The 27,459-nt window shown below is 35.1% G+C and overlaps 1 protein-coding gene across 1 annotated transcript in view; it reads left to right on the top strand.

Annotated features, from left to right (window-relative positions):
* The window catches only part of LOC138705622 (trypsin-7-like), a 33,356-nt gene extending 15,177 nt beyond the window's left edge, over window positions 1-18,179 (top strand). The window contains exon 3 of the mRNA XM_069834223.1: window positions 16,478-18,179. Coding sequence (XP_069690324.1) covers window positions 16,478-16,624 — 147 coding nt within the window. The 3' untranslated portion in view covers window positions 16,625-18,179. The remainder of the gene's footprint in view (window positions 1-16,477) is intronic.
* The last annotated feature ends 9,280 nt before the right edge of the window (window positions 18,180-27,459 follow it).

The following is a 27,459-nucleotide window of genomic DNA, read 5'->3' as shown; positions in this document are numbered from 1 at the left end:
TGATACAATAAACAGAAGAGGAAGCGTTTAAACTTCCAAGAACTCACGTGCTAAGTGCAGCAAAAATATATTAAGAAAAGAACAGAAGCTAGAAGGGAGCTAACGGTGTCAGATTGCCTCTTAACGTCTATTCCTCTACAACTTCTTGTTCAACAGCAACTGTGACAGAGTTCACTCGAGTAAACACGTGTCCGTCCGTTGACTCTTTTCCTACCTTGCAGTAGAAAGTAAAAAAAAAAATAATTTATACTCGGTAATTTTTATAGCAAACGGTACTAATGAGCTTAAACCTTCATTTGTTCTTAATCCCTTATGATTATTTCCTTGTAGCTCCATCTAATGGATTAAACGTTCATTTGTTATTAAATTTCAGTCGCTCGTTTAATTTGTTACCTAGCAACGCTGTTTTAGTTAAGTTATTAAAACGTTATTGTTTTTAATCCGCTTTTAGATTTTTGTAGTACCGCATGTATCAGCCACCAGTGTGGGTAGTTATGGTTCGAAACTGCAGCTGAGCGCATGTTCGAATCCCGGCTATGCTTATTGCCTGCTTCAGATTTTTCCTAGGTTTCCCCAACTGCACAATAAATTTCATGTCGAATCCTAGGGACCCATCTCGTTAAAATACCATTTTGTTAATACGAATTGTACAAGAGTTAGTAGTTGATACAGCGTAAGTGAATAACTGTTCATGATTAAAGTGAAAAAGTATGGAGTCTGTTGAATTTAACTATTATGAAATAAAAATGCGATTAGCCCAATGTATAAAAATCAGTCTAATCTATACTAATAATAAAACTACAGGGACATCATTTTATTTTTACTTCAATTTTTATCGTACCTGAGTTTTTGAATGTACTTCACTCCCACTCCTTCTACTAATGAAGTTCAACCGTCCTCCACACAGATCCAAGACCGCATATACAGTCATAGTAGCCTTACGGTCATAGTAAACAGTACGTTCCAAAAATATGTTCGCGTTTTCCAGTGAAGAAAGAGCTTTCAATACTGAATCATTTTCGCACAGGTACTGCCGTCCATTTGCCTACGTCGTATCCCGGTTTCCCCCACCAGCTTTTATTCGCCAGCTAGTGGCTGGGCTGTCTTAGCTCTTTTCTGAAAACATTAATTTCTGTTAGGAATTGGACATCTACGTAATAATATACACTGTTTAAAATACTTAAATAAAAGGGCCTCGCTAAGTAATTAACTGTCACGTGATTTCCTCCCTTTCTACGACCCTGCGACATAACCACTTGGACGGACAGTAGATAGCATGTCTGAGTAATTTTATATTTTCGGGTAGGGCAGAAGTGAAGATTGAATTTACAGTACGTAATGTACTCTTTTATAGAGTAGGTACAGAATTATTTCAACATGAAAGGACGAAGGAGGAAACTGGTAATTGGGATTAGATACAATAGTCTATAGTGCGATAATATGCACATTAGAACTGAAGCCTGTATCGAAATGAACGGCCACCATTTTAAAAAATGTGTTTAAATATCCATATTATGATTATTTTTCAATTTAACTTCATTCTCTATATTGTACGCTAATGTGCTGTAGACAGTATAATATACACTGCATAATGAATACGTCCACATGGACAGCTCAGGTCGTGAGTAAAAACACGCATTGTTAATACAGTACTGTATTTTGATTAAACAAAAACCTAATGAAAATTATCAAACTCAAAATCGCGATATTTCCTAGTTTACGTAAATGGATGAACTAATTTTCTTCCCTTCTATACCTAGTAAAGTGATTTGTTTGTACATTTCGCCAGTATCATCGAATTCCAGTCGTGGAAGGGGGTAGCAAACGGCGTTGATCGAGAGGTATAAGTAAGTTAATATTAAAAATCTTAGTAAAAATAAAATGATGTCCCTTTATAATCTAATGGCAATTTTTACTTCTGAAAAAAAAAAAACAATTTGTTTATAATGAACTATCCTGAGAACGAAAATCGCATTATTTTTTTAATTTTGTTTGTATGTCTATCTGTATGTTTGCTACATTTCCACTCGATAATGGCTAGTAGGATATTTTAGTAACAGAAAAAGTTTAAAGATGAAGTTTAGAATTCAGCATTAAAGAATTCAGACTTCTGTCCCAAAACAATACAAATTAATACAGCTGCATGATAGATTAGACTTCAATTGTTCTTAAATGTTTAGTGGCATTCATTTTTTCTTCCAATGGTCATTAGAGAATTACGCATGTACCCCTTTCGGAAGGCTAAGCCTCATTTTTATAACCGAACAGAAAAAAAGAATAAAAACATGATATGAATAGGTATAAAATCAAATGGAAATAAAATTAATGACGTTTTCAGAGAAAAAGTATTCTATAGGGTTTTTCAAAAGTAATAGCTAACTTTAATTGTTAATATTTTCTTCATTTTATACAAAATTTAAAAAAAATCTGTCATTGACATATTACATAAGAAATGTGTGTTTTTTTTTTTTTTTTTTTTTTTTCACATGTTGTGTGTGTCCACCATTTTGTTCTTGTACAAGTAACAGCCCTCTATTCTATATAGATCGAGAATTTTATATTTTGGATACTTAAATGACAAAATGACACAAACTAAATAAAAATCATTCTTTATGTTCCTAAGAATTTTTGCTTAAGACAAATTGAAAGAATGAAAATACACATAGAATCAGAACTTCCTATTTTGGGCCCGAAAATGTTTCCACTCAAGAATATATGTCAAGTAGCTTCTAGAGCATGAATATTTGATAATTGAAGAGTCCACTGCAAGAATGATGGATGTCACTTTCTTGTCGAAAATGAACCAAGACTGTCAATGCATAGCTTAAGACATATAGAATGTACATACAGAGTTATATGGCATTAACACTGATAGTCATTGTCCAGTAATGATCGGAAAATCACAGTTAAGCTTCGAGCGCTAAGCATTTCAAACTTTCAATCGCTTCTCCTGAAAAATGTATTCCAAATGACATCCATCATTCTTGCAGTGGACTCTTCATATTGGCGCCACTTTACAAAGTCGCGTCTTTGTGTTTAATGACATGGGTTACACTTCCCCCAAATTGACACTTACCCCGGTTCACCTTCTGTATATATGCGGACTCCTCTTGTGTATAGGAATGAACTCGTCCACAATGTTGAATTTTCGGATATGACATAAGAATTTCCATAGCGACCAGCGTAATTTTTGCTCTCCTAAATCCTTTCATTTTTTACATTAATGTAGATAGAATATACATGTTAGACATCAAATCGTAGTGTGAGAATAAACTACACATGCCAAAAACAAAAGAAGATGATATAGTTGGTATATTGTAATTAGTAATTAAATATTAATTTAGTCTTAATCTTCCTTAGATTGTTCTTTGTTTAGGAGTGTTGTATTTAATATTTAAATTTTAAGTACAGTAATTTTAATAATAACAATAATAATAATATCAATAACAATAATAATAATAATAATAATAATAATAATATAATATTGTTAATTCATCATTACTAGGGACCGGATTTTTATGTAATTACATATTATATTCCTTTCAACCTAACCGTATATAAATAACAAAACTTTGCGAATCTTGTAATTACCATTAATATATTAAAATTTGATACCATATATTTTTACATATTTACCCCACATTACATATTATGGCTTGGTATTACATAAATCTACATATTTAGTGGTTTTATTCATTTTTACTTCTCTAAAAGGGGGGGGGGAACTTCTGCTGGGGAAGTTTACAATTTGAAATACACAGATTTAAAAAGCCTTTTTACCTACCCAAGAAAGGATATATGTCATGACCAAACATAACGTCCTTAGTTCCAGAAAGTAATAGAGGCACTCACCCCATACCGCCCACTGTAAATATGAGTGAACAAAAGGCAACCTTTCTCATACAACTACCTTGTATTGTAAAATTCACTCAGAAAGTAGCGTTGCCTTCATGCGGTGCAGTGGGACGAGGACGACATGATTTGTCTCGAACTATAATTGTTCTGCACACGTCTTAACAAGTCGTTCCCATGCAATTTGCAACCTTACCCACCCTCTTCCTAATCCTTCCAGGGAAAACCCGTGTCAAGTCTGGCATGAGCCGCAATAAAGTAGCCGACTTTTGAAAAGAAGCTGAAGTGAAGGAACAAACTGGAAAGATGTTGAAAAATTAAAATAAATAGCTTTTCAGGTTATGCTTGACCTCTTTACTTTAAATTTAGTAGACCTATACGGAAAGTATGGTTCTCGGCTGGAATAATCCTACCCTTTTGAATGAGACAGGAATGCCACTTTTCAAACAACAATTTGTAAATGCCTATAGTTTGAGGTTTTAGTAGGCACTTTGTTTCTTACAGGGAGCAGCTAAAATGTGTATGTCCCACATCTCCTATTTTCTCCTAATCCAGTAAAGCGAAACAGTTCTTGCAGTACTGTTGTGTCATTCATTTCACTCAGTTCTTTAGTTTTAGTACTTACAGTATAAAGTGCAAGTGAGTTTATCTACTGCTTTTAACTAACTAAAATGGCCCCTGTATCTTCAACACTAACGACAAAAATAAACTCATGGATTGCGATGGACGAAGCTTTCACTACAGATGGAAAAATAGTAATGTGTCAAGTGTGCGGTAAAAAAGTCGGGTGCTCTATGAAATCACAACTGGAGAGCCTTACCTATCCGATACCTGCCAGATATTGATATTAAATATTTTCATGATTTTGCATATTTTGGTACATATTCAGCTTATTTTTCTTACATAAATATGTACATATTTCACACCTTGTTATTACATAAAAATCCGGTCCCTAATCATTACCCATTTTTGTTGCCTAGTAACGCTGTATTCGTACAAGAACAATATTCCTGCTATAGACAGAATTGGAACCTAGAACCATGGTCTTAGAGAAGCGCTTAAACTGCGCCTTAAATAGTATTTTGCTTCCTTGTAACCCCAAGCTATGAGTCTGTCTACTGTGAAGTTGATACAGTCTAAATCAATAAATCCAGCATTAAGCGCTGACAGCAACTGAAGTCACTGCATCCAACGTAAAAATTGGACTTTAATGAATTACTTTTTCGAATAGAAGTCCCTTTAAAAGGAAAGTCGCTTTCTGGCAGGGAGTTGATTCTCACGATTAAAATGACTGACGATGAACACAATGGATGGGTTTCTATCCCTACATATGTATAAACTATATATTAAATCATTCATGTAACCTAGCAACACTGTTCTTGTTGCGGTTGGAGTGAAAAAAAGACTGAAATAAACAAAAGGCTCTCGACACTCGTAACAAAGATTTACGCGGGAGGAGTGCGTGGGACATGCAGCTCCATCAATCTCGTGGAGGAGTCGTGACGTCATGCAAAGTGCTCTCCACGGCTTTGGAGCGCGGCACGTTTCATGTTTCCATAAATCGCGCTTGTTGAACGCTGCAAGACACAAAACAGGCCCTCGGCGTTCGATTGCCAAGCCACGTGTAGCTGTCATGGTAGTTAGGCCGAACAAAATGCCATTTATTATTTGTAGCTGCGAATTCAACGGAACTGTGTTTGATTCCCGGTAAGGAATAAGAGGTTTATTTCCATCCCACGTGGACTGAGTTCTGATGTGCTGACACGTGACCAAGCAGCCCCGCTGTTGCCAAGTCAGTGATTTTGTAGCTAAATCTGGCGTTTTTTAAGGACAGCCATTTATTGTTATCAGGTTTTCAGAAGGTTAACGTCGATAGATAAAAGAGAAACGTTTTTTTCCCCCAGTAATTAACATCAGACAAGGGGATGGCAGTTTAAAACTATGCGCCAGAGGTCTGCGTTGGACGTTTTCGCTCGAGCGCCAAATAGTTCATAGCATAATCCGATAAGTAGCGCATATGCATGATGGGTAAAATTGTCACGAGCGATAAATCCTCGAACGGTATAAGCCGAGCGTTAGACATTCGTTCTTGTTACAGTGATGAACTGTGTAGTAACATCATAGATGTTTATCATTTCTAAACTTTGCAGTGTTTAACTAACCTCTCCATAGTACAACTACAAAACTTGCTTTAAAATGTAATATAAATGTTGTAGGTAAATGTCCCCCCCCCCACAGGAGTGATTTTGTTTTTGCCACATCTGATAGATGTTATTGGATGTAAATGTAATTATTATAAACGGAGAACACAATCACGATAATGCAAGAACTGTGTCAAGTTTTCTAGTAATAATAATAATAATAATAATAATAATAATAATAATAATAATAATAATAATAATCTCTAATTGGTGTATCAATCTTTGCGTCTGTAACAGTTGTGCAGCATGATTATTCGTTTTATTATATTTTCTGTGAAGTTATCTCTGTACTAATATTGTTATTAATCTACTGCTATAGCAATAATATTTTGTAAAACGTTTCTACATTGTCGCAGTATATAGGCGGAACACTATATATGGACCTATCATACTATATATGTGGTAAATCAAATATTGAATAATTATTAATTAGCAATAATAACTGTATATCGAAGTTTTTCATACTATTTTATTTATAACTTCTTGTTCCTGTTTTGGTACGTTCCATTGACTGTTCCATTAAACGTTTGTCATAAACGCATGTAAAAAAGCCTTACTTTTACCATACAAGATAAGACATGTCGGTGAGATGACCTTGTACTGTGCTTCTATTTATTACGAGCGTATCACGACCGATCCATCTCACTCGAGGGTGCGACACTCGACCGAGTTCAAGCGAGCGATTTAAGTCCGATGCAGCACTCTGCTATGCGCTGTTGTCATGTGTCTCTCCTTCATTGTTAAACAACAGAAATGTATGTGCTTCTGATTATACAGGGTGATCCGTAAGTAATGCCATAAATTTCAGGGGCTTATTGTATAGATATTTCAAACAGAAAAGTTTAATACAATTTTGCTCGGTTTTGCTTCTTTTTCGAGATAAAAATTGTTTTATATGAAACATTTCACAGCTTGTTCTGGGAAAGCCATTGCTTTATTTCCCAATATTCTCAGTCAATTTAAGAGAGCAATGTATTATGATAATAAATTATGAAAGAATTTTAGTTTTGTCCTTTAAATGTGCAGAAATTTGATCCGAGCAAATGTAACTTTTCGTTCTGCATACAAAAGCAACGTTTTTGTTTGAACAATAGTAAAATTTGTGGATAAACAAGGCATAGTACAGTATGAAAATGTTAACTGAAGATTCTTACAGCCGGTGTTCAAAATGCTGACCATGCACTTGTAAGTATCCATCTAGTCTTCTCCACAAAGACCCGAGAATGCTCTCGAGCAATCCTGGGTCATTCTTCATTTGCTGGAAGACATCTACAATCCGATGCCGCCATTCTTCAGGTGTGGTGATGTCTGTTGTGTAAACTAGACCTTTGCATAACCCCATACACAAAAATCCACCTATCCACCATTTACCACATCGTCTGTCTAGATATCATCGCACACTTACAAGGAAATGCGATGGGGAGAGTGCAGCATGAACATTGCCGCTTCACCTTATCCAGGCGCTCGGTTCACTGGCGGCCGCAACCTGCAAAACAATGCCATTATCTCGTAAACGGTGAATTTGCGGACTCATGTTTACTGGAACGTTTTTGCTTCTTTTAGTTTTTCTACTACTCATTCCCAAATTTTTTACAATCATTTTTTAAACACCCTGTATAGAAGTAGAAAATTGCAGTGCTAATCCCCGAAACTAGCAAACCAATTGAAGATTTGTGCATGGAATAAGCATTTTGTATTCACGAATTACTTCCTAGCTAGATCTTTGCTTTGATTTCATGGTAACAACGGTTACCATAGCTACAATTGTGTGATCGGAAACAGAAGATTGTGACAATTTTGAGTTTAAAAGGACAGGTCATAAGGATTTCTGTCACAATATTTTCTACTGTTAAAGTTGAGATGACATTAAAAGAAATCGTCTTATTCTTGATTTGCCACTTGTGTGTATACTCGACTTCATCTTAATCTGATATACAGTGTTACTATAAATGATCTTTCCGATTACAAACTTGAATAGCTATCGTTAGGAGACACTTAGAAACATGATATTGGTATCAATGGAAAAAGAAACTCAAATATTTTTTGTTATGTTGGTGAACCTGTCGCGTATTTATTAATTTCGTTCCTAGCAGACGATATAACAGAAAAATGGCTGCAAACGAAGACAGGAGGGCACTTCGTGTGCTAGATTTTCACATATCCCAGTCTATGCTATAAGCCGTGAAAAGGTGTATGGCCCTTTCTTTTTTGTCGAGACGACAGTCACAGGTAATTCGTACCTAGACATATTACAGTTATGGCTTCTTCCACAACTGGAACAGGACATCGAAGGTCTCATTTTTCAGCAGGATGTGGCACCACCCCATTACCACTTAGATGTCAGAAACGAACTGAATACACGACTTCCAAGGAGTTGGATTGGACATGCTGGCCGTAAAGATTTATAATGTTTGCATTGGCCTCCACGTTCCCCCGACCTCACTCCTTGTGATTTTTTTTCTGTGGGGTTTTATAAAACAACAAGTGTATCAGCCACCATTACCACCTACCATTGAGGATCTTCGTGCCCGCATCACAGAGGCCATTGCACTGGTGGATGGTCCAATGCTACAACGTGTATGGCAGGAAATTGACTACTGACTTGATGTGTGTCGTGTGACACAAGGAGCTCATATTGAGCACATGTGACTTACTTACGGTTGTGAATCAAATGTTTCTCTTTCTGTTTCATGTTTTCCAGTGAAAAAATTTTTAAATTGTTGGAATTTCTGTTTCTGTTGATACCAATTTCATGTTTTCTAATTTTTGCTGATTTAAGAGTAGCACATGTGATTTAACCGAATGGATAACAAAGAATATTTGATTTTCTCTTTCCATTGATACCAATATCATGTTTCTAAGTGTCTCCTAACGATAGTTATTCAAGTTTGTAATCGGAAAGATTATTTATAGTAACACTGTATATGTACTCTAGTTGTAAGGTCAAGGACAGCGCCATATCTTTAAGTCGGACTGTGACAATTAAGACATCAGCTTTACAATGAAAATGACTGTCACAAAAGTGACACATACTTTCACTGTTTTACGCGTTATGTAACAAATTACTTGCTTTATCATGTTCCGATAATTTCACTGCCTGTAGTCCATGTTCTTGAACTATTATTAATATGAAATCATATAACTTGCACTTTGACAAGGAAATGAACTTTTGTCATGTAATTGCACACAACAGACATTCCTGAAAATTCCAGAACTAATGCATTTGCCTTTACTAATTGAAGGGTTCAGAATCATAGTGAGCCAAGCGCCATTTACTAAAACCGTAGAAAACAAGGGTTAAAATGAAGTTATCACCATAATTCAATGGAAACATATAGCAAGTAATATAAAGTATGCACATTAAAACTAAATGATATGTCAATCTTCATTATAGTAATAATAATAATAATAATAATAATAATAATAATGATTTATTTAACCTGGCAGAGTTAAGGCCACACGGCCTTCTCTAACACTCAACCAGGAGTAAAGAGTGCGTTACAAAAACACTACAAATTTACAAATTACATTACAATTTTACACACAAAACTGAATAAGATAATAATAATAATAATAAAATATAAACAACAAATAAGAAGAAATCAGACATAATATATAACATACAGAAAGAAAGAAAAAAGGATAATAATATGTGAACAGCAGGTCAAAATAAATGAGGCATACAAAAAAAAGACAATTATTCATAATAATAATAATAATAATAATAATAATAATAATAATAATAAATAATAATAGTAATAATGATGATGATGATAATAATAATAATAATAATAATAATAATAATAATACTAATAGTAGTAATAAAATAGTGCAGTACAAAGTATACAGTGAATACAATATTTCTAAGTACACACAATAAGAAAAATTAAGATTATATATAGCTCAACTTACACATTAGAGATATAGCATTATCGGAAAATATGAAAACAAAAATATAAAATAAGTTGAATATCATTAGAACATAAAAAAAAAATGTGAATACGTGGAAACATGCAATACAACACTTGTCATAATAGTAAGTTAGTTTGGCAACTCGTCATAAGATAATTTTCTAACTTGGATTTGAAAGATTTCAATGTTCGGCAGTCCTTGACTTCAGGCGGCAGAGAGTTCCAGTGACGAGAGGTAGCAACAGTGAAGGATGAGGAATACAGAGACGATGTGTGAAGTGGAATTTCTAGCGTGTTATCGCGTTGTGATCGAGTATTAATATTATGATAGCGAGAGAGAGTATGAAATCGAGCGAATAAATAATAGGGGGATGAAGTGTGCATAATTCGATATAAGAGAGAAAGTGAGTGCAGATTTCTCCTCTCATGTAACCTAAGCCATGATAACTTCTTGAAAGAAGGTGAGATATGATCATAGTATCGAACATTACAAATGAAGCGGACGCACGCTTTATGAACACGCTGTAGTTTCTGAGCGGAATCAATCCTGAGATCACTGAACAAAACGTCGCAATAATCGAAGTGAGGTAGAATGAGTGTCTGTACCAGCGTCTGTTTTAATTTAGATGGATAATGATGCAATCTTTTTAGTGAATGGAGAATAGAGAATGCCTTCTTACATGTATATTTAATATGCGTATGGTATTCACTTAACTTTAACCCTTGCTTTCTCCGTTTTTAATAAATGGCGCTTGGCCCACTATGGTTCTGAACCCTTCAATTTATAACTTGCACTGTTCAAGTAAATGTCCATGAAATGGATATATTGTGTTTTATTCTTCAAAGTCTTCTCTCCAATGGTAGGTCTTTCACTGCAAACCCAGCATTCTCCAATCTTTCCTATTTTCTGCCTTCCTCTTAGTCTCCTCATATGATCCATATATCTTAATGTCGTCTATCATCTGATATCTTCATCTGCCCCGAACTCTTCTCCCGTTCACCATTCCTTCCAGTGCATCCTTCAGTAGGCAGTTTCTTCTCAGCCAGTGACCCAACCAATTCCTTTTTCTCTTCCTGATCAGTTTCAGCATCATTCTTTCTTCATCCACTATTTCCAACACAGCTTCGTTTCTTATTCTGTCTGTCCATTTCACACGCTCCATTCTTCTCCATATCCATATTTCAAATGCTTCTAGTCGCTTCTCTTCACTTCGTGGTAATGTTCAAGTTTCTGTCCCATAGAATGCCACACTCCACACAAAGCATTTCACTAGTTTCTTTCTTTTTTTTCAGAATTCCGCAGAAGATGCTCCTTTTTCTACTAAAAGCTTCCTTTGCCATTGCTATCCTCCTTTTGACTTCCTGGCAGCAGCTCATGTTACTGCTTATAGTACACCCCAAGTATTTGGAGCTGTCCACTTGCTCTACTGCCTCATTTACAATCTACAAGTTTACCTTCTTTATTTTTCTTCCTATGACCATTCTCTCCGTCCTCATTGAATGATCATTGACTATAAGTAGCCATACTGTATATATTTATTAATTTGATAAAAATTCGTGTCCCGCCTATAGCTCATATGGAAAGAGCTCTCAGCGCGCAAAGCCCAGAGGTCCCGGGTTCGATTTACGGTGCCGTAACGAATTTTTCTCAAATTAATAAATTCAATCTACAGTTGAACGTCATTTTACCATGGAAACAAAACCAATTAATTGTATGTTTAGTCAACAGTCCTAACATTGCTTCGAACCTCATAAATGACACCAATAAGGCATCACTCATGAGACAACTAAGTCAGGAGATAACGGGGTAGGATGGCATGTTCCTTTCCTCCTCCATTACATACATCGCTGACTAGCTACATATTACACTAGTCAGACTTCAGATGTATACAAGCAATTGTTCTTCCTCTGACACATATCGTCAAGTGAGATGTACTGCCTGATAATAGATGTACATATCAGCCAGAACCTCAATCAAAGGTACAAGTAATTGTAATGTTTAATAATGTTTTTGTTGAGAATAAACAAATTACGAATGTACGGTTTATTCCATGAAAAAAATATGGTTGAGCTACGCATTTTGTAGCGCGGTAAGTACGCAGGAGGGGATTGTGTTCTGATAATCGCGTTTGTGGATGTGCGTAGAATCTGGATTGGTGAAAATGTGTAAAAAACGAAAAGTGTGGAGAGATACAACGGCAGGGAGAGAGAGTTGGAAAGAGGGAGCTTTGAAGGGTTAATGGAAGCGGTATTTAAATGATGAAAGCTTTTAAATGGCGACTCCAAGGTCGGTAGAAAAGCGTGGGTTGGTTTAATCTAATAGCTAAATATATTGGAGAATGCACTCGTCAAGATTCGCCGAAAATCCAAACGTTGGGATTTCTGACTGAAACTTTCAGTTACTCATAGGCACGGGATGTATAAACTACATTGATTTACCATACTTATAACAGTAATACTTACTTACTGGCTTTTAAGGAACCCGGAGGTTCATTGCCGCCCTCACATAAGCCCGCCAGCGGTCCCTATCCTGAGCAAGATTAATCCATTCTCTATCATTATCCCACCTCCCTCAAATCCATTTTAATATTATCTTCCCATCTACGTCTCGGTCTCCCTAAAGGTCTTTTTCCTCCGGCCTCCCAACTAACACTCTATATGCATTTCTGGATTCGCCCATACGTGCTACATGCCCTGCCCATCTCAAACGTCTGGATTTAATGTTCCTAATTATGTCAGGTGAAGAATACAATGCGTGCAGTTCTGTGTTGTGTAACTTTCTCCATTCTCCTGTAACTTCATTCCTCTTCGCCCCAAATATTTTCCTAAAAACCTTATTCTCAAACACCTTAATCTCTGTTTCTCTCTCAAAATGAGAGTCTAAGTTTCACAGCCATAAAGAACAACCGGTAATATAACTGTTTTATAAATTCTAACTTTCAGATTTTTTGACAGCAGACTGGATGACAAAAGCTTCTCAACCGAATAATAACAGGCATTTCCCATATTTATTCTGCGTTTAATTTCCTCCCGAGTATAATTTATGTTTGTTACTGTTGCTCCAAGATGTTTGAATTTTTCCAATTTTTATAATTTTTATAATTCCATTTCGTACAATATTCTGGTCACGAGACATAATCATATACTTTGTCTTTTCAGGATTTACTTCCAACCCTGTCGCTTCACTTGCTTCAAGTAGAATTTCCGCGTTTTCCCTAATCGTTTGTCGATTTTCTCCTAACATATTCACGTCATCGGCACAGACAAGAAGCTGATGTAACCCGTTCAATTCCAAACCCTCTGTGTTATCCTGGACTTTCCTAATGCATATTCTAGAGAAAAGTTAAAAAGTAAAGGTGATAGTGCATCTACCTGCTTTAGCCCGCAGTGAATTGGAAAAGCATCAGATAGAAACTGACCTATACGGACTCTGCTGTACGTTTCACTGACAAACATTTTAATTAATCGAACTAGTTTCTTGGGAATACCAAATTCAATAAGAATATCATATAATACTTCCCTCTTAACCGAGTCATACGCCTTTTTGAAATCTATGAATAACTGATGTACTGTACCCTTATACTCCCATTTTTTCTCCATTATCTGTCGAATACAAAAAATCTGATCAATAGTCGATCTATTACGCCGAAAACCACACTGATGATCCCCAATAATTTCATCTACGTACGGAGTTAATCTTCACAAAAGAATATTGGACAAAATTTTGCACGCCGTCAACAAAAGTGATATTCCTCGAAAGTTACTACAGTTAGTCTCGTCCCCCTTCTCAAAGATAGGTCGATTATGGACCCCTTCCATTGTTCTGGTACAATTTCCTTTTCCCAAATAGCAAGTACAAGTTTATGAATTTCGCTATGTAATGCACTCCCATCCTCTTGTATTAATTCTGCTGGAATTTGATCGATACCTGGAGACTTGTACTTTTTCAGATTTTCTATAGCAATTTCGACTTCTGAAAATGTGGGTTCGGGTATAAATGGGTCAGCAGTTTGTATTTCAATTTCGTCCCTATCATTTGTTTTTGGCCTATAATAATAATAATAATAATAATAATAATAATAATAATAATGCTGATGATGATATGCGTGATGTCCAAAAAGAGTTACATACTGTATTTCGAGGGTAGATATCATTTAACAAAAGAAGTAAAATAAATTTGTAATAAGCATAGCTACAAAATGCAATACACTCGACATTGAACTTCATTTGTTCATTCATGACCCTGGTTATGCTTACACTACAACGTTGATCAAATGTAATGCTCAACCTAAACTTATTATATTAGCTGATCCATCCTCATCTGTGATTTCGATATCAAATGATCTTGGAAAAGACTCACATGGAAAAGTTTTTTAAATTGTAGAAGCTTAACGAAACATTAAACTAAATTTTAATTTAATAAGAATTAATATATTCGTGCACGAATGGATGTGATTAATAAATACGGGAAGTATTATGATAGAAATACTTCATTTATTTCTAGTTCTAAGGTACTTAAGTGTGGTATTAATTTATAAATGAACCAGCCCTCTGTAATGTAATTATTATTTTCAATGTTTCAAACAACTCATTGGGGTCATATTGATGTGTCAATTATTTCGACTATCAGCTGCATTGTTGTCTGGAGACTAGGCCTCATGGAATGAGGAAACGATTACGAAGTGGTGGTGGTGGTGGTGGTGGCGGCGGCATGAGGTCCTTTTTTCTACCTTCTCAGTAGTATGTGCTGTAATGAATTTTCTACGAAAATATGTAGGTAATAATTATCTTACTTAATTAAAAATGGCTTTTAGAGAACCCGGAGGTTCATTGCCGCCCTCACATAAGCCCGCCATTGGTCCCTATCCTGAGCAAGATTAATCCATTCTCTATCATCATATCACACCTCCCTCAAATCCATTTTAATATTATCCTCCCATCTACGTCTCGACCTCCCCTAAGGTCTTCCCTCCCTCATGTCTTACAACTAACACTCTATATGAATTTTTGGATTCATCCATATTTGCTACATGCCCTGCCCATCTCAAACGTCTGGATTTAATCTTCCTAATTATGTCAGGTGAAGAATACAATGCGTGCAGTTATGTGTTGTGTAACTTTCTCCATTCTCCTGTAACTTCATCCCTCTTAGCACCAAATATTTTCCTAAGCATCTTATTCTCAAACACCCTTAACCTATGTTCCTTTCTCGAAGTGAGAGCCCAAGTTTCACAAACATACAGAACAACCGGTAGTATAATTCTTTTATAAACTCTAACTTTAAGCTTTTTTGAGAACAGACTGGATTACAGAAGTTTCTCAACCGAATAATAACAGGCATTTCACATATTTATTCTGCGTCTAATTTCCTTTCGAGTGTCACATTTGTTACTTTTGCGTAATACTCGTAATTGTCTATGTGCAATAATTATTTGAGAGAAACTTTTCTCAGACGATACAGTTTATTATAATTATTAAGGAATGTAAAAAAAAAAAATCCCGCGAAAAATTTGACCCTAACTAACAGTGAAGATAGGAAAACTGGCACAGTAGAAATGAGACTTTTGCTATATTTGAGTGGATACTCTTTATTGGACCACCATAAGAAGGAGATGCATATCATCAGGAAGGAGAAATGTAGGCAGATCAAATAAGCTCTGGAGAGAGCAACTGCAAACACTTTGTGAAGTCGGACAGGACAGTAGGCTAAATAGTCCGGACGACGATGATGATGATGATGATGATGATGATGATGAAGATGACGATGATGACCATAATGGAAAAGTCGGAAAGAAAGTTGTCTGATGATTCTTGAACTTAAGCGCGTTTGTGTGTTTTGATTTGAAGTAAAGGTTCTTATACTTTGAAGTGCACTATTCTCTGATGAACTGACACTCAGATACGAATATGAACTAAATCCTAGCAATAGTGTACAGACAGACAGACAGACAGACAGACAGACAGACAGACAGACAGACAGACATGCAGCATATCTGAATCCACTTTCTTGGAATTTGAAAATCTCCCTTTCCGCGATAATTTCGAAATATTATTTTACAATATCACGGCACTTTCCTACATTCGCAAAATGAGACAGCAAAAAGGAAAACACAGTGTGTGATAAAACAGAAGAGACGTACAAAGTAGGTTAAGGACATATCAATGGCTGGACTTGAACGATGCAAGTGGTTAAACTGAAACAATTTGAGTGCCAGATGTAAGGTGATAAAATATTTATTTCGGTCAGAACCATGTATACATAGTCTATAGTGAAAATTTTATTTTCTTCTTCTTCTTCTCTACAATCTCTTAGAATTTGTTCAACTCTTCCATTTACATCCTGTATCAAGAAATTATGATAGCAACGCACACAAACTACTACTGCACTCTAGTTGGATAAGGAGTAACTACAGTGTGTCTCCAAACAGCCTCTACAGCTGCAAATGGATTTAAGTTGGATTACTGCTGACTCACGTTCCACATAACTGACGCTACGCTGAACTTATGTTATAGGGTGATTCCGGAGGACCTCTTGTGGTGGGGGGCCGCCAAATAGGGGTAGTTTCCTGGGGGTATGGCTGCGCCGAACCCAGATATCCAGGAGTTTACACAGAGGTGTCCGCATACCGAAGCTGGATCGCAAAGAAGACTGGAGTCTGATGAAGTTTACTGCATGAGTGGAACAAAACATGCTCAAATATATAGGGACATCATTTTATTTTTACTAACATTTCTAATATTAACGTGGCTATACCTTTGGATCAACGATTAAGCACCGGAAGCCCCCTCCCACGACTGGAGTTTGATGATACTGGCGTAATATACAAACAAATCACTTTACTAGGTATAGGAGGGAAGAAAAGTACTTCATCCATTTACGTAAACTAGGAAATATCGCGATTTTGAGTTTGATAATTTTCATTAGGTTTTTGTTTAATCAAAATATAGTACCGTATTAACAATGAGTGTTTTTAGTCACGAACTGAGCTGTCCATGCGGACATATTCATTATGCAGTGTATATTATACTGTCTACAGCACATTAGCGTACAATATAGAGAATGAAGTTAAATTGAAAAATAATCATAATATGGATATTTATACACATTTTGAAAATGGTGGCCGTTCATTTCGATACAGGCTTCAGTTCTAATGTGCATATTATCGCACTATAGACTTTATACGTAATTCCAATTACCAGGTTGAAATAATTCTCTACCTACTCCATAAAAGAGACCTTACGTACTGTAAATTCAATCTTCACTTCTGCCCGATCCGAAAAGATAAAATTACTCAGACATGCTATGTACTGTCCATCCAAGTGGTTACGTCGCAGCGTCGTAGAAAGGGAGGAAATCACGTGACAGTTAATTACTTAACGAGGCCCTTTTATTTAAGTTATTTTAAACAATTGTATGCGTATAATATTACGTTGACGTCCAATTCCTAACAGAAATTAATGTTCCCAGAAAAGAGCTAAGACAGCCCGCCACTAGCCTTTACAGACAGGCGAATAGAAGCAGGTGAAGGAAACCGGGATGCGACGTAGGCAAATGGAAAACGATTCAATATTGAAAGCTCTTTCGTCTCTGGAAAACGCGATCATATTTTTGGAACGTACTGTTACTGTGATCGTAAGGCTACTATGACACTATATGCGGTCTTGGATCTATGTGCAGGACGGTTGGACTTCATTAGTAGAAGGGGTGGGAGTGAAGTACATTCAAAAACTCAGGTACAATAAAAATTGAAGTACAAATAAAATGATGTCCCTGTACAAGTACTCTGTTTGTGTTTGTTGTAAGTTGAACAGTTAGTGGTCCTTGTTTTCATTCAAGTGTAATACTAAGTTTGTGGAATTGACTACGTGTTCTTGAATATATGCTCTTACGGGTTTAACAGACTAACAGACTTTACTGAAGCTAGACTATTAGTTCCATGCGACATTTTAAACCCATCTCATTAATGTAATCTCCGGATAGACCTATGTATGCGAAAAAATGTACCATATAATGACCTCATTATACAGTATGTACCATTATATTACTTACTTACTTACAAACTTACAAATGGCTTTTAAGGAACCCGAAGGTTCATTGCCGCCCTCACATAAGCCCGCCAGCGGTCCCTATCCTGTGCAAGATTCATCCAGTCTCTATCATCATACCCCACCTCCCTCAAATCCATTTTAATATTATCCTCCCATCTACGTCTCGGCCTCCCTAAAGGTCTTTTTCCCTCCGGTCTCCCAACTAACACTCTATATGCATTTCTGGATTCGCCCATACGTGCTACATGCCCTGCCCATTATATTAATATAAAAATGTCTGCGAAATTATTTATAGTCAAATTATTACTGTAACTTTTTAATAATTATGCTACAGAAGTCTTCTATCTGGCTAATGACTACCCCAGGGATCTTCAACACAGACTAATATGGAAGAAGGTAATCTAAAACGGTACGATTTCTTCTCTAGTTTGCTAATTGTGTCTAATGACGGAGATATAGTTCCTATATCGTTTGTATGTAACAATTATCACGTATTCAGTACCCTTTATGAAATACTCAAAGGCCTTTGATAACGACCATCGCTCCGCCCGTCAAACACGCGGTGTAAATTTCAGCAGGAGAATGGGTAGACTTTGTATCTGTTACTACATGAACAGCATTAATCACATATTTCCACAGTTACTGAAAATATTAATTTAAATTAACGAGTTCTTGAACTTTCGTAGGAATCTCTCTTCTAAATCGTCTTTCAAGGTACACTGAGGTGAAATTTCAATATTCTTAACCGTTTCGATGATTTGTTCATACCATGGTGCAACATCTGTACAAAGTTTCATTTCATTTGCTTCGAAATTATAGGAATAATTATTAAAATGTTTTCAAATTTAAGTTATATTTCGAAAAATCGTTATACTACTCATACAGAATTTCCAAATTTTTGCCCGAATATTTTGTCTCACATACTGTTAAAAATCCTTGACACACAACTTACTATTTACTTTTTTCAGATTATTCTTCAGGAACTAAAATATACTTACTTACTGCCTTTTTTTTTTTAGTAGGTTATTTTACGACGCTTTATCAACAGCTTCGGTTATTTAGCGTCTGAATGAGATGAAGATGATAATGCTGGTGAAATGAGTCCGGGGTCCAACACCGAAAGTTACCCAGCATTTGCTCATATTGGGTTGAGGGAAAACCCCGGAAAAAACCTCAACCAGGTAACTTGCCCCGACCGGGAATCGAACCCGGGCCACCTGGTTTCGCGGCTAGACGCTCTAACCGTTACTCCACAGGTGTGGACTTACTGGCTTTTAAGGAACCCGGAGGTTCATTGCCGCCCTCACATAAGCCCGCCATTGGTCCTTATCCTGAGCAAGATTAATCCATTTTCTATCATCATATCCCACCTCCCTCAAATCCATTTTAATATTATCCTCCCATCTACGTCTCGCCCTCCCTAAAGGCCTTTTTCCCTCCGGCCTCTCAACTAACACTCTATATGCATTTCTGGATTCGCCCATACGTGCTACATGCCCTGCCCATGTCAAACGTCTGGATTAGGAACTAATATATATATATATATATATATATATGTTCTACGATAGTGCGTAAATTTGCATTTTACCCACTGTTATCTGTGTGTAAAGTTAGTCTTTAAAACAATAGTGCGTAAAAAAGTAAGTAATCACTGTAGACACTGCTATTGATTTTATGCACTGCGAAGGAAAATGTAATATTCAATGTACAAACTTCATTCAATAAGAAATTAATGCATTACCTCGATATTTCATTACTTAAATATTACACATAACACAAATAAGTAACAAATTTAACATTCATATCTACATTTATGCCCACGTGCATCAACGTCGGTTAGTGTAACCATCGGTTAAAATTGTCACCTAATCCCCGATTAAGCATTTTTATGGTGGATCGACCTCGGTTTACAACTTAAATAGGAAGTTAACACAGTAATCTCTAACCGGCCAAATGTATGTATGTATTTATTTACACTGCAAGTGGGCAAGCACCCGGTGGCAGTGGTATATACAACATTAACAATACACAATAAAATGATTACCAATACACAATAAAAAATAAAATACACAATACAATTTTACAACACATATACTATTTTACACACAATACAATAAGAATACACAATACAATTTAACACAATAATAATAAAACATAAAATAAAATACCTAATTTTACAATACAACCTACATAATTATCTATAGGTCCTACATAAGTTTCAATAGTCTTTCACTTTACTCTCATCTCATTCCCTGTACTGGCACTATGACGCATTTCACTGACACTTTAGCACACATTTCACTGACACTCTGTAACACATTTCACTGACACTATAGAACACATTTCATTGACGCTATAAATTGTCACTGATCGGAACTGTTCACTGCACTGTAAAACCATAACTCCACTGACTCACCTCGCTTCACTGATACAACAGTTCAAATAAGTCAAATAATTACATCCTTATGCATACTTATAAACAGAACTACATTTAAACTAAACATTTCTAGTCTAAGGCCCTCTTACACGCTAGTTTTAAATAATTTACAATTCAAACCAAGGAAGTAAACTCGTCAGCCTAGATAAATACATGTCACCTTAAAAAATTAAATGTTAAATGTCACCTTAATTTTAATTTGCACTGTATATACAACTTTTTAAATTATTCTTGAATCTCCTTAAGGAAGGACAGCCCTGAAAGACCGCTGCAGGTAGGTCATTCCAATCATTTATAGTTCTATTTAAAAATGAGAATTTACCTACATCCGTTTTCTGTTTCCTACATTTGATTTTAAAATCATGATCGTTCCTACCATAGTACGTTGGCTTTTCTAACCGAGCCGTTATGTCTACCCAAAAGCCGTTATGTCTACCCACCGAGCCGTTATGTCTACCCATTGAGCCGTTATGTCTACCCAATATGAGCGGTTAAAGGAGATAACCAGTGATTAGTAGAGCAAGTAAAGCAAAATGGCGGCCAGAACCACAGGTGATTATTTCGAAGACGATTATTATTGTGCAGTACTTGAATTACTTGGATAGAGCGTGAGCGTGAAGGTTCTTTAGTGGAAAGAGAGAATTCTTGCGAGGAATTAGGTGACAGAGAATTTCAGGAGGGATTTCGTTTATCAAAATCTACAAATGGATCAATTGAAATAACACAAGAACAATCATATTTCTCCTACGGATCGGCTGCTTATATTACGATTCTATGTAACTGTTATTTTCTGTATTTTAAGAGGGAATACTCGAATAACGGTATCTCTTTCTCTATGTCACTGGCTGAACAAAGAGAGGTTATGGATGGATCTTAGGATAATGCACAGTTCCCTGGTGTAGTCCAAGATCGTACTCACATTCCTACCAATTTTCTGCATCCTTTTCCTTTATGGATATTCCATCTTTTTATATAATAGGCCTACATTTAAATCTAGTAATTAAGTCTATCGATACTTCAACCTAACATTGGGATATAATCATTTTTGGATTCAATTTTCCATTTTGTACGATTTTAACCTAAAAGTACTGAAAAACAAAGAAATGGAACTCACAAATATAACAGCGCCCAAAGGCAAACAAATGCAACGCAAAAATGTAGGATACGTTCATTTCGATGTAGAACATAGTGAGCGCAGTCGTTTTTAGACGTTGACTATTATCTTTGCAGCGGTATGGATGCTTTCCTTTAGTCATTTTGTAGAAACAATGTACCATCGTACACTTTACTCTGGTTAAATGAGGTGTCAGCTAGCCATGTTTTAGTAATCGGTGATTATAAATGGTGCACATAAATTACATTTTAACTACGGCTACTGTTTAACCGTCGTTTCGTAATCTATGATTACTGCGTTTTTAATCAATGTTGATGCACTTCGCCATTAGCCCTTATTACACCCCATACCATATATGAAGTTAAATGTAGTACTCATTGTAACAATATTTATCATTCAACTGTTTCTAACTCCTTTGTTGATTGTATAGGCGGTTTATACAGCCACTAAATTTGAACATAAATAAAACAGACTGCCATTTCATGGGTTTAATGGTTCTGAGTTTAGACGGCCATGACATTGTCATCTTATAACTTCTCCAACTTGATATATTTATTTAATGTAAATTTGTGCTATCGTAGAAAAACATTGTGTGACACACATTCGTAAAGTTATTTTTTTTTTGCCCTCGTGTGTTTGTGAAATGAGCTTTGCCTCGTTACACAAACTTTACACTCCTACCAAAAAGAAAATCTTTACTGATTTGCATTATAAATAACTTTTATGCTCGATCATGCCGAAATGTAGTAATTATACACCTGGTAGCAGCCCTTTAATGGATCTCATTAAAGTACACCTATTCATTAAAGTTCAGGTGTTCCACCAATCAGAAAATACCATTGTAGCAATGTAGCAATCAATAATATTTTAAATAAAGTCAATTCTGTAACTATAATAATTAGCGTTAATTGTAAATAATATTCAAATAAATTCAATTTGTCATCTCGTTTTTCAATGTCTAATTCAATTTCAAGGTTATATCAAGATTAATGTTTATTTTACTCTATAGATTATATCAAGGTCAATGTCGACATTTGTTTCTCGGAAAAAATCAATACTTTCGCGTCTGCGCACATCTCACAATTTACGAGGTATTGCACAAGGTCAGTTCCGCTCCTTAGTCAGATAAGAATAACATGAATACTTATGAATAATTTCAAGTTAGAAATATGGTCGAGCATAAAAAGTCGTATGAAACTTGACTATAATGGTAATTAAGACGCTCGTATGAAAATTATGAAACTCGCTTGCGCTCGTTTCATAAACATAGTCGCGTCTTAATTACTACCATTATAGGCTCGTTGCATAATGTACTATTATGTAAAAAGGTAAAGGTATCCCCGTAACATGCCATGAAGGCACTTGGGGGGCATGGAGGTAGAGCCCCATGCTTTCCATGACCTCGGTACTAGAATGAGGTGGTGTGGTCGGCACCACGCTCTGACCGCCTTTTACCCCCGGGAAAGACCCGGTACTCAATTTTATAGGAGGCTGAGTGAACCTCGGGGCCGTTCTGAATGTTTGGCAACGAGAATAAATCCTGTCACCACCTGGGATCGAACCCCGGACCTTTCAGTCCGTAGCCAGCTGCTCTACCAACTGAGCTACTATTATGTAGTGAAACAAAAAACAGGTAAAATAATTATGTCTAACAGGAAGAAAAAGGTATTTCCCCCCCAAGAATCTTGAGGTATAAGGAAAATCCTGATAAGTTTAAAGGGATACCCAGATGGTGCAACCTTTTAAAAAGGGCATTCGAAAGGGGCCTATCTGTATAAACATTTGTGGAGAGGTTTAATGAACCACATACAATTGTTTAATGTTAAAAAAGAAAAATTGATTTTTTTCAACACAATTGAAAAAATTTCACCTCAGTTTAAGTTTATCTAAAATGTGGGTATTGTATTTACACAATGTTGTTAAAATTCAGAACAGGTGAATGTCACATGGAATAAAGTCTTGAGTCGGATTATACAGAGTTCTGTTTGTTGGCTGCCGTCCTAATACAACCGCTGCTCCTGTTATCTTTGCACTCCTTCGCATCCCGCTCCTGTTCTCGTGCTTCATGCTGAATGCTGAGATTGCAGATTCGAACCTAGTCGAGGTTCATGGATTTGTAAGGACAATAAAAAACCCTTAGCAAGATTTCTTGAAAAGGGAAGTGAAAATGAATGATCTGTATCTTCAATTTAAGGTACCGGTACGTAAAAGAAAACTGTGCCTAAAAGAGAGGCCCAGGTCACTGGTTCAGAAGAAACTGCCTACTGAAGGATGCACTGGAAGGAATGGTGAACGGGAGAAGAGTTCAGAATAAAAAAACATCGAATGATAGACGACATTAGCAGTCAGGCGGAAAAGAGGGAAGACTTAAAAATGCTGAATTTGCAGTGAAGGATCTGCCTGTGGTCAGAAAACTATGAATGATGTAGATATAATACTAGACCGATACTGGTAATAGGGCTCTAGTAGTATAATGTTATTCAATAGGAATATTGCACTGCTGAATTTGCACTCACAATGGCAATAATCTTACTGAATCATAAGCCAAAAACACTGGGGAACTGCGAGGGGACCTTCCGCATAATATGATAATGTAAATAAGAATAATAAGTGGTACTTGCAGCAGATAGGCCTAAATTATGCAAACCATTTTGGTTGAGACTGTGTACTGGGAGAGGATGGTATTTTTTGGCAAAAATGAGTAAATTAAAAAAACAAATCTTTAAAATACCCTGTGATATGTGTGAAATGCATAGCATAACATTTTGTGGGTATTTGTGCCCTTATCGGATGTTGAGTCGCCATTTTTAAACTTCCTGCGTTATGGATTTTTAAATCACTCGCCCACTTTTATTGTTGTATCCAGTAAATAAAATTGTCAAAAAAAAATTTTTTTTTCTTTAAAATACCCTTTGATATGTGTGGAATGAATTGCATAACATTTTGTGGGTATTTGTGCCCTTATCGAATGTTGAGACGGCATTTTTAAACTTCCTGCGCTATGGATTTTTAAATCACTCGCCCACTTTTATTGTTGTTTCCAGTAAATTAAATTTTCAATTTTTTTTTCTTTAAAATACCCTTTGATATGGGTGGAATGCATTGCATAACATTTCGTGGGTATTTATGCCTTTATCGGGTGTTGAGACGTCATTTTTAAACTTCCTGCGCTATGGATTTTTGAATCACACGCCCGCTTTTATCGGTTTCCAGTAACTTCATTTTTTTGGTACATTGCCAGACAAAAATGGATATAATTTCTGAAATATTAAAGATACATGCATGAAATTCAGAACACACATTCTTTAGACTATTAGGAAACTTTTCTCTGTAACAGAATTTTGGTAATTGATTTCATTTTAAAAATACGTCCGTTTGTTTGCAATAAAGGAAATCAGAAAATTGTTATTAAATTTTAATTGTTTATTTCACAAACGTAGGGACTAATATCAAAATTCTGTTACAGACAGTTTGTAGAACATGCTTTTGCAAATACATTGCAAAAAACTGTTTGAATCTATCTTTAAAAACGGTTTAGATATATCGGTTTTAGTACAATCCTGCATTGGGTACTTTTTTTTTTCAAATATTTTTTTTTTTTCAAAATATTTATATTTGGTTGAGTTTCCACAGCTATGAGCTCTCTACATACAAAAATTAATATTTTACACCAAATAGGAAAAAAGTTTTAAAAAATATCATCCTCTCCCCTTAAAGGAGTCCATAACATTAAAAAATTTGGGAAATTCTGATCATTTTACAATATGTACACTTGGAAATTGTTCTCTGATAGTGAGCCATCGAGAACACTTTGTGATGTTTCACAGAGTTCCACATATTCTCACTGGATGTCGCTAGAGTAATATATTGATTAAATCTGCACTTCCGATTAGAATACAGGAAATGCTTAAATCAGAATTCAGAATTATTTAAATTCAATTGAAAAATGGCTACTAAATTGGAAAGTAAAGATAAATGAAGCAAAAAAAGCCCTGTAATAATCTTCAATAGAAGACAGTCTATAGAGTCATTTCAATTAAAGCTCTTCAATGAACGAATTCCTAAAAGAAATGAAGCAAGATACCTAGACATTCAAACTTACTTTCAAAACCCATATTCTAAAAATAGCAGCTAAAGGTTTCAATATTTTCCAAAGGCTTCATCCAAGCATCAAGTCATCGTCATTAAGTATGTGGAAAAAGAAAACATTGTATATAGTGTTACTAAGATAAAGTATTCTCTATGCATTTGCAGCGTGGGCATCTGTCAACAGAAATCCTATGAACAAGTAAGGGCAATCACAGGAGCGGATTACACACAACAAATATATTTCTTCATTACATTTTAAGCCTAGAATATATGGAAAACTACTCGTATGTCAGTCAACAACAACAATGTTTCAATCAAAATTATTCACTTCATAACAATTCAGTTTTCATCTAAGACCTCAGCAATTCATGATGATATTAAACGTTCTTCTAACCAATGGCGGGTATTTGACTCTACAACCGCGACGAGATGAGATGATGATGGAGATTTGTTGGCTTCCACAGGGCAACCGGAGATCCCGGAGAAAACCCCTGTGTTACCTGGACCACGGGTTGTCCAACGCAAGTTATAAATCGCTGGGTTTCTTTTCATTTATTTATTATTTATTTCTTTTATTTAGCTACTTAATTATTTGTCTTTTTATTTATTTGTTTAGCTATTTATGTATGTAACTCTGTGCATTTATTTGTTCGTTTATTTATTTGTTTTTATTTATATATTTATTTATTTATTTATATCTTCATTACTTTGTCTGTTTATTTATGTATTTAATTATTAAGCTATTTATGTATTTAGCTCTGTATATATTTATCTGTTTTTTATTTATTTATTTAGCTATTTATTTGTTTTTATTTATATATTTAGCTATTTATTTATTTGTGTATTAAATTTGTTCTTTATTTATTTATGTATTTATTTATTTAGCTATTTATGTATTTAGCTCTCTCTCTGTCTCTATATATATGTATATATATATATATATTTGATTTTTATTTATTTATTTAGCTATTTATGTATTTGGCTCTGTAGGCCTATATATTTATTTGTTTTTTAATAATTTATTTAGCTATTTATTTGTATGTTTATTTACTAGCCTTTTCATTTACTTAGCTATTCATGTATTATTTATTTTTTACTTATTTATTTAGCAATTTATTTGTTTGTTTTTTTATTTGTGTTTATATTTATTTATTTATATATGTACGAATTTTGCTCTGTATGTATTTATTTGTTTTTGTTTTACTTATTTATTTAGCTAGTTATTTGTAGGCCTATGTTTATTTATTTGTATTTTTATTTATTTATTTATTTAGCTATTTATGTATTTAGCTCTGTATATATTTCTTTATTTAGCTGTTTATTTATATGTTTATTTATTTGTCTTTTTATTTATTTATTTATTTACCTGTTTAAATATTTGTGTATTCATTTGTTTATGTATTTAATTTATTCACTTAGCTATTCATTTATTTGTTTATTTGTCTTTTTATTTATTTAGCTTTTTATGTATTTAGTTCTGTCTATATTTATTTACTTATTCACTCACTCACTCACTCACTCATTTATCTATTTATTTTTACGAATAAATTAATATTTATTTATTTAATTTGATAAAGTTAAATAAATAAAAGCGCTGTATTTGATAGTTTTAATAATATTTACTCATATGAAGTTCGAAGCAGTCAATCCTTTTTACTTGTCAGTACAAGCGAACGATTACATACAAACATAACTTCGCCTGTGGGATGAGAGCAGCTGATACTACGGTGTCGTCATACGTTGCGTGCTGCAGGGCTGCCTAACTCTTGTTTTTTTATAATAAGTGTTGCAGTGCTCATTGTGTGA

Source organism: Periplaneta americana, chromosome 9 (assembly GCF_040183065.1).
Source record: "Periplaneta americana isolate PAMFEO1 chromosome 9, P.americana_PAMFEO1_priV1, whole genome shotgun sequence".
Lineage (NCBI taxonomy): Eukaryota > Metazoa > Arthropoda > Insecta > Blattodea > Blattidae > Periplaneta > Periplaneta americana.
The sequence above is the reverse complement of the archived record's forward strand: the minus strand, read 5'-3'. Positions and strand labels throughout refer to the sequence as shown.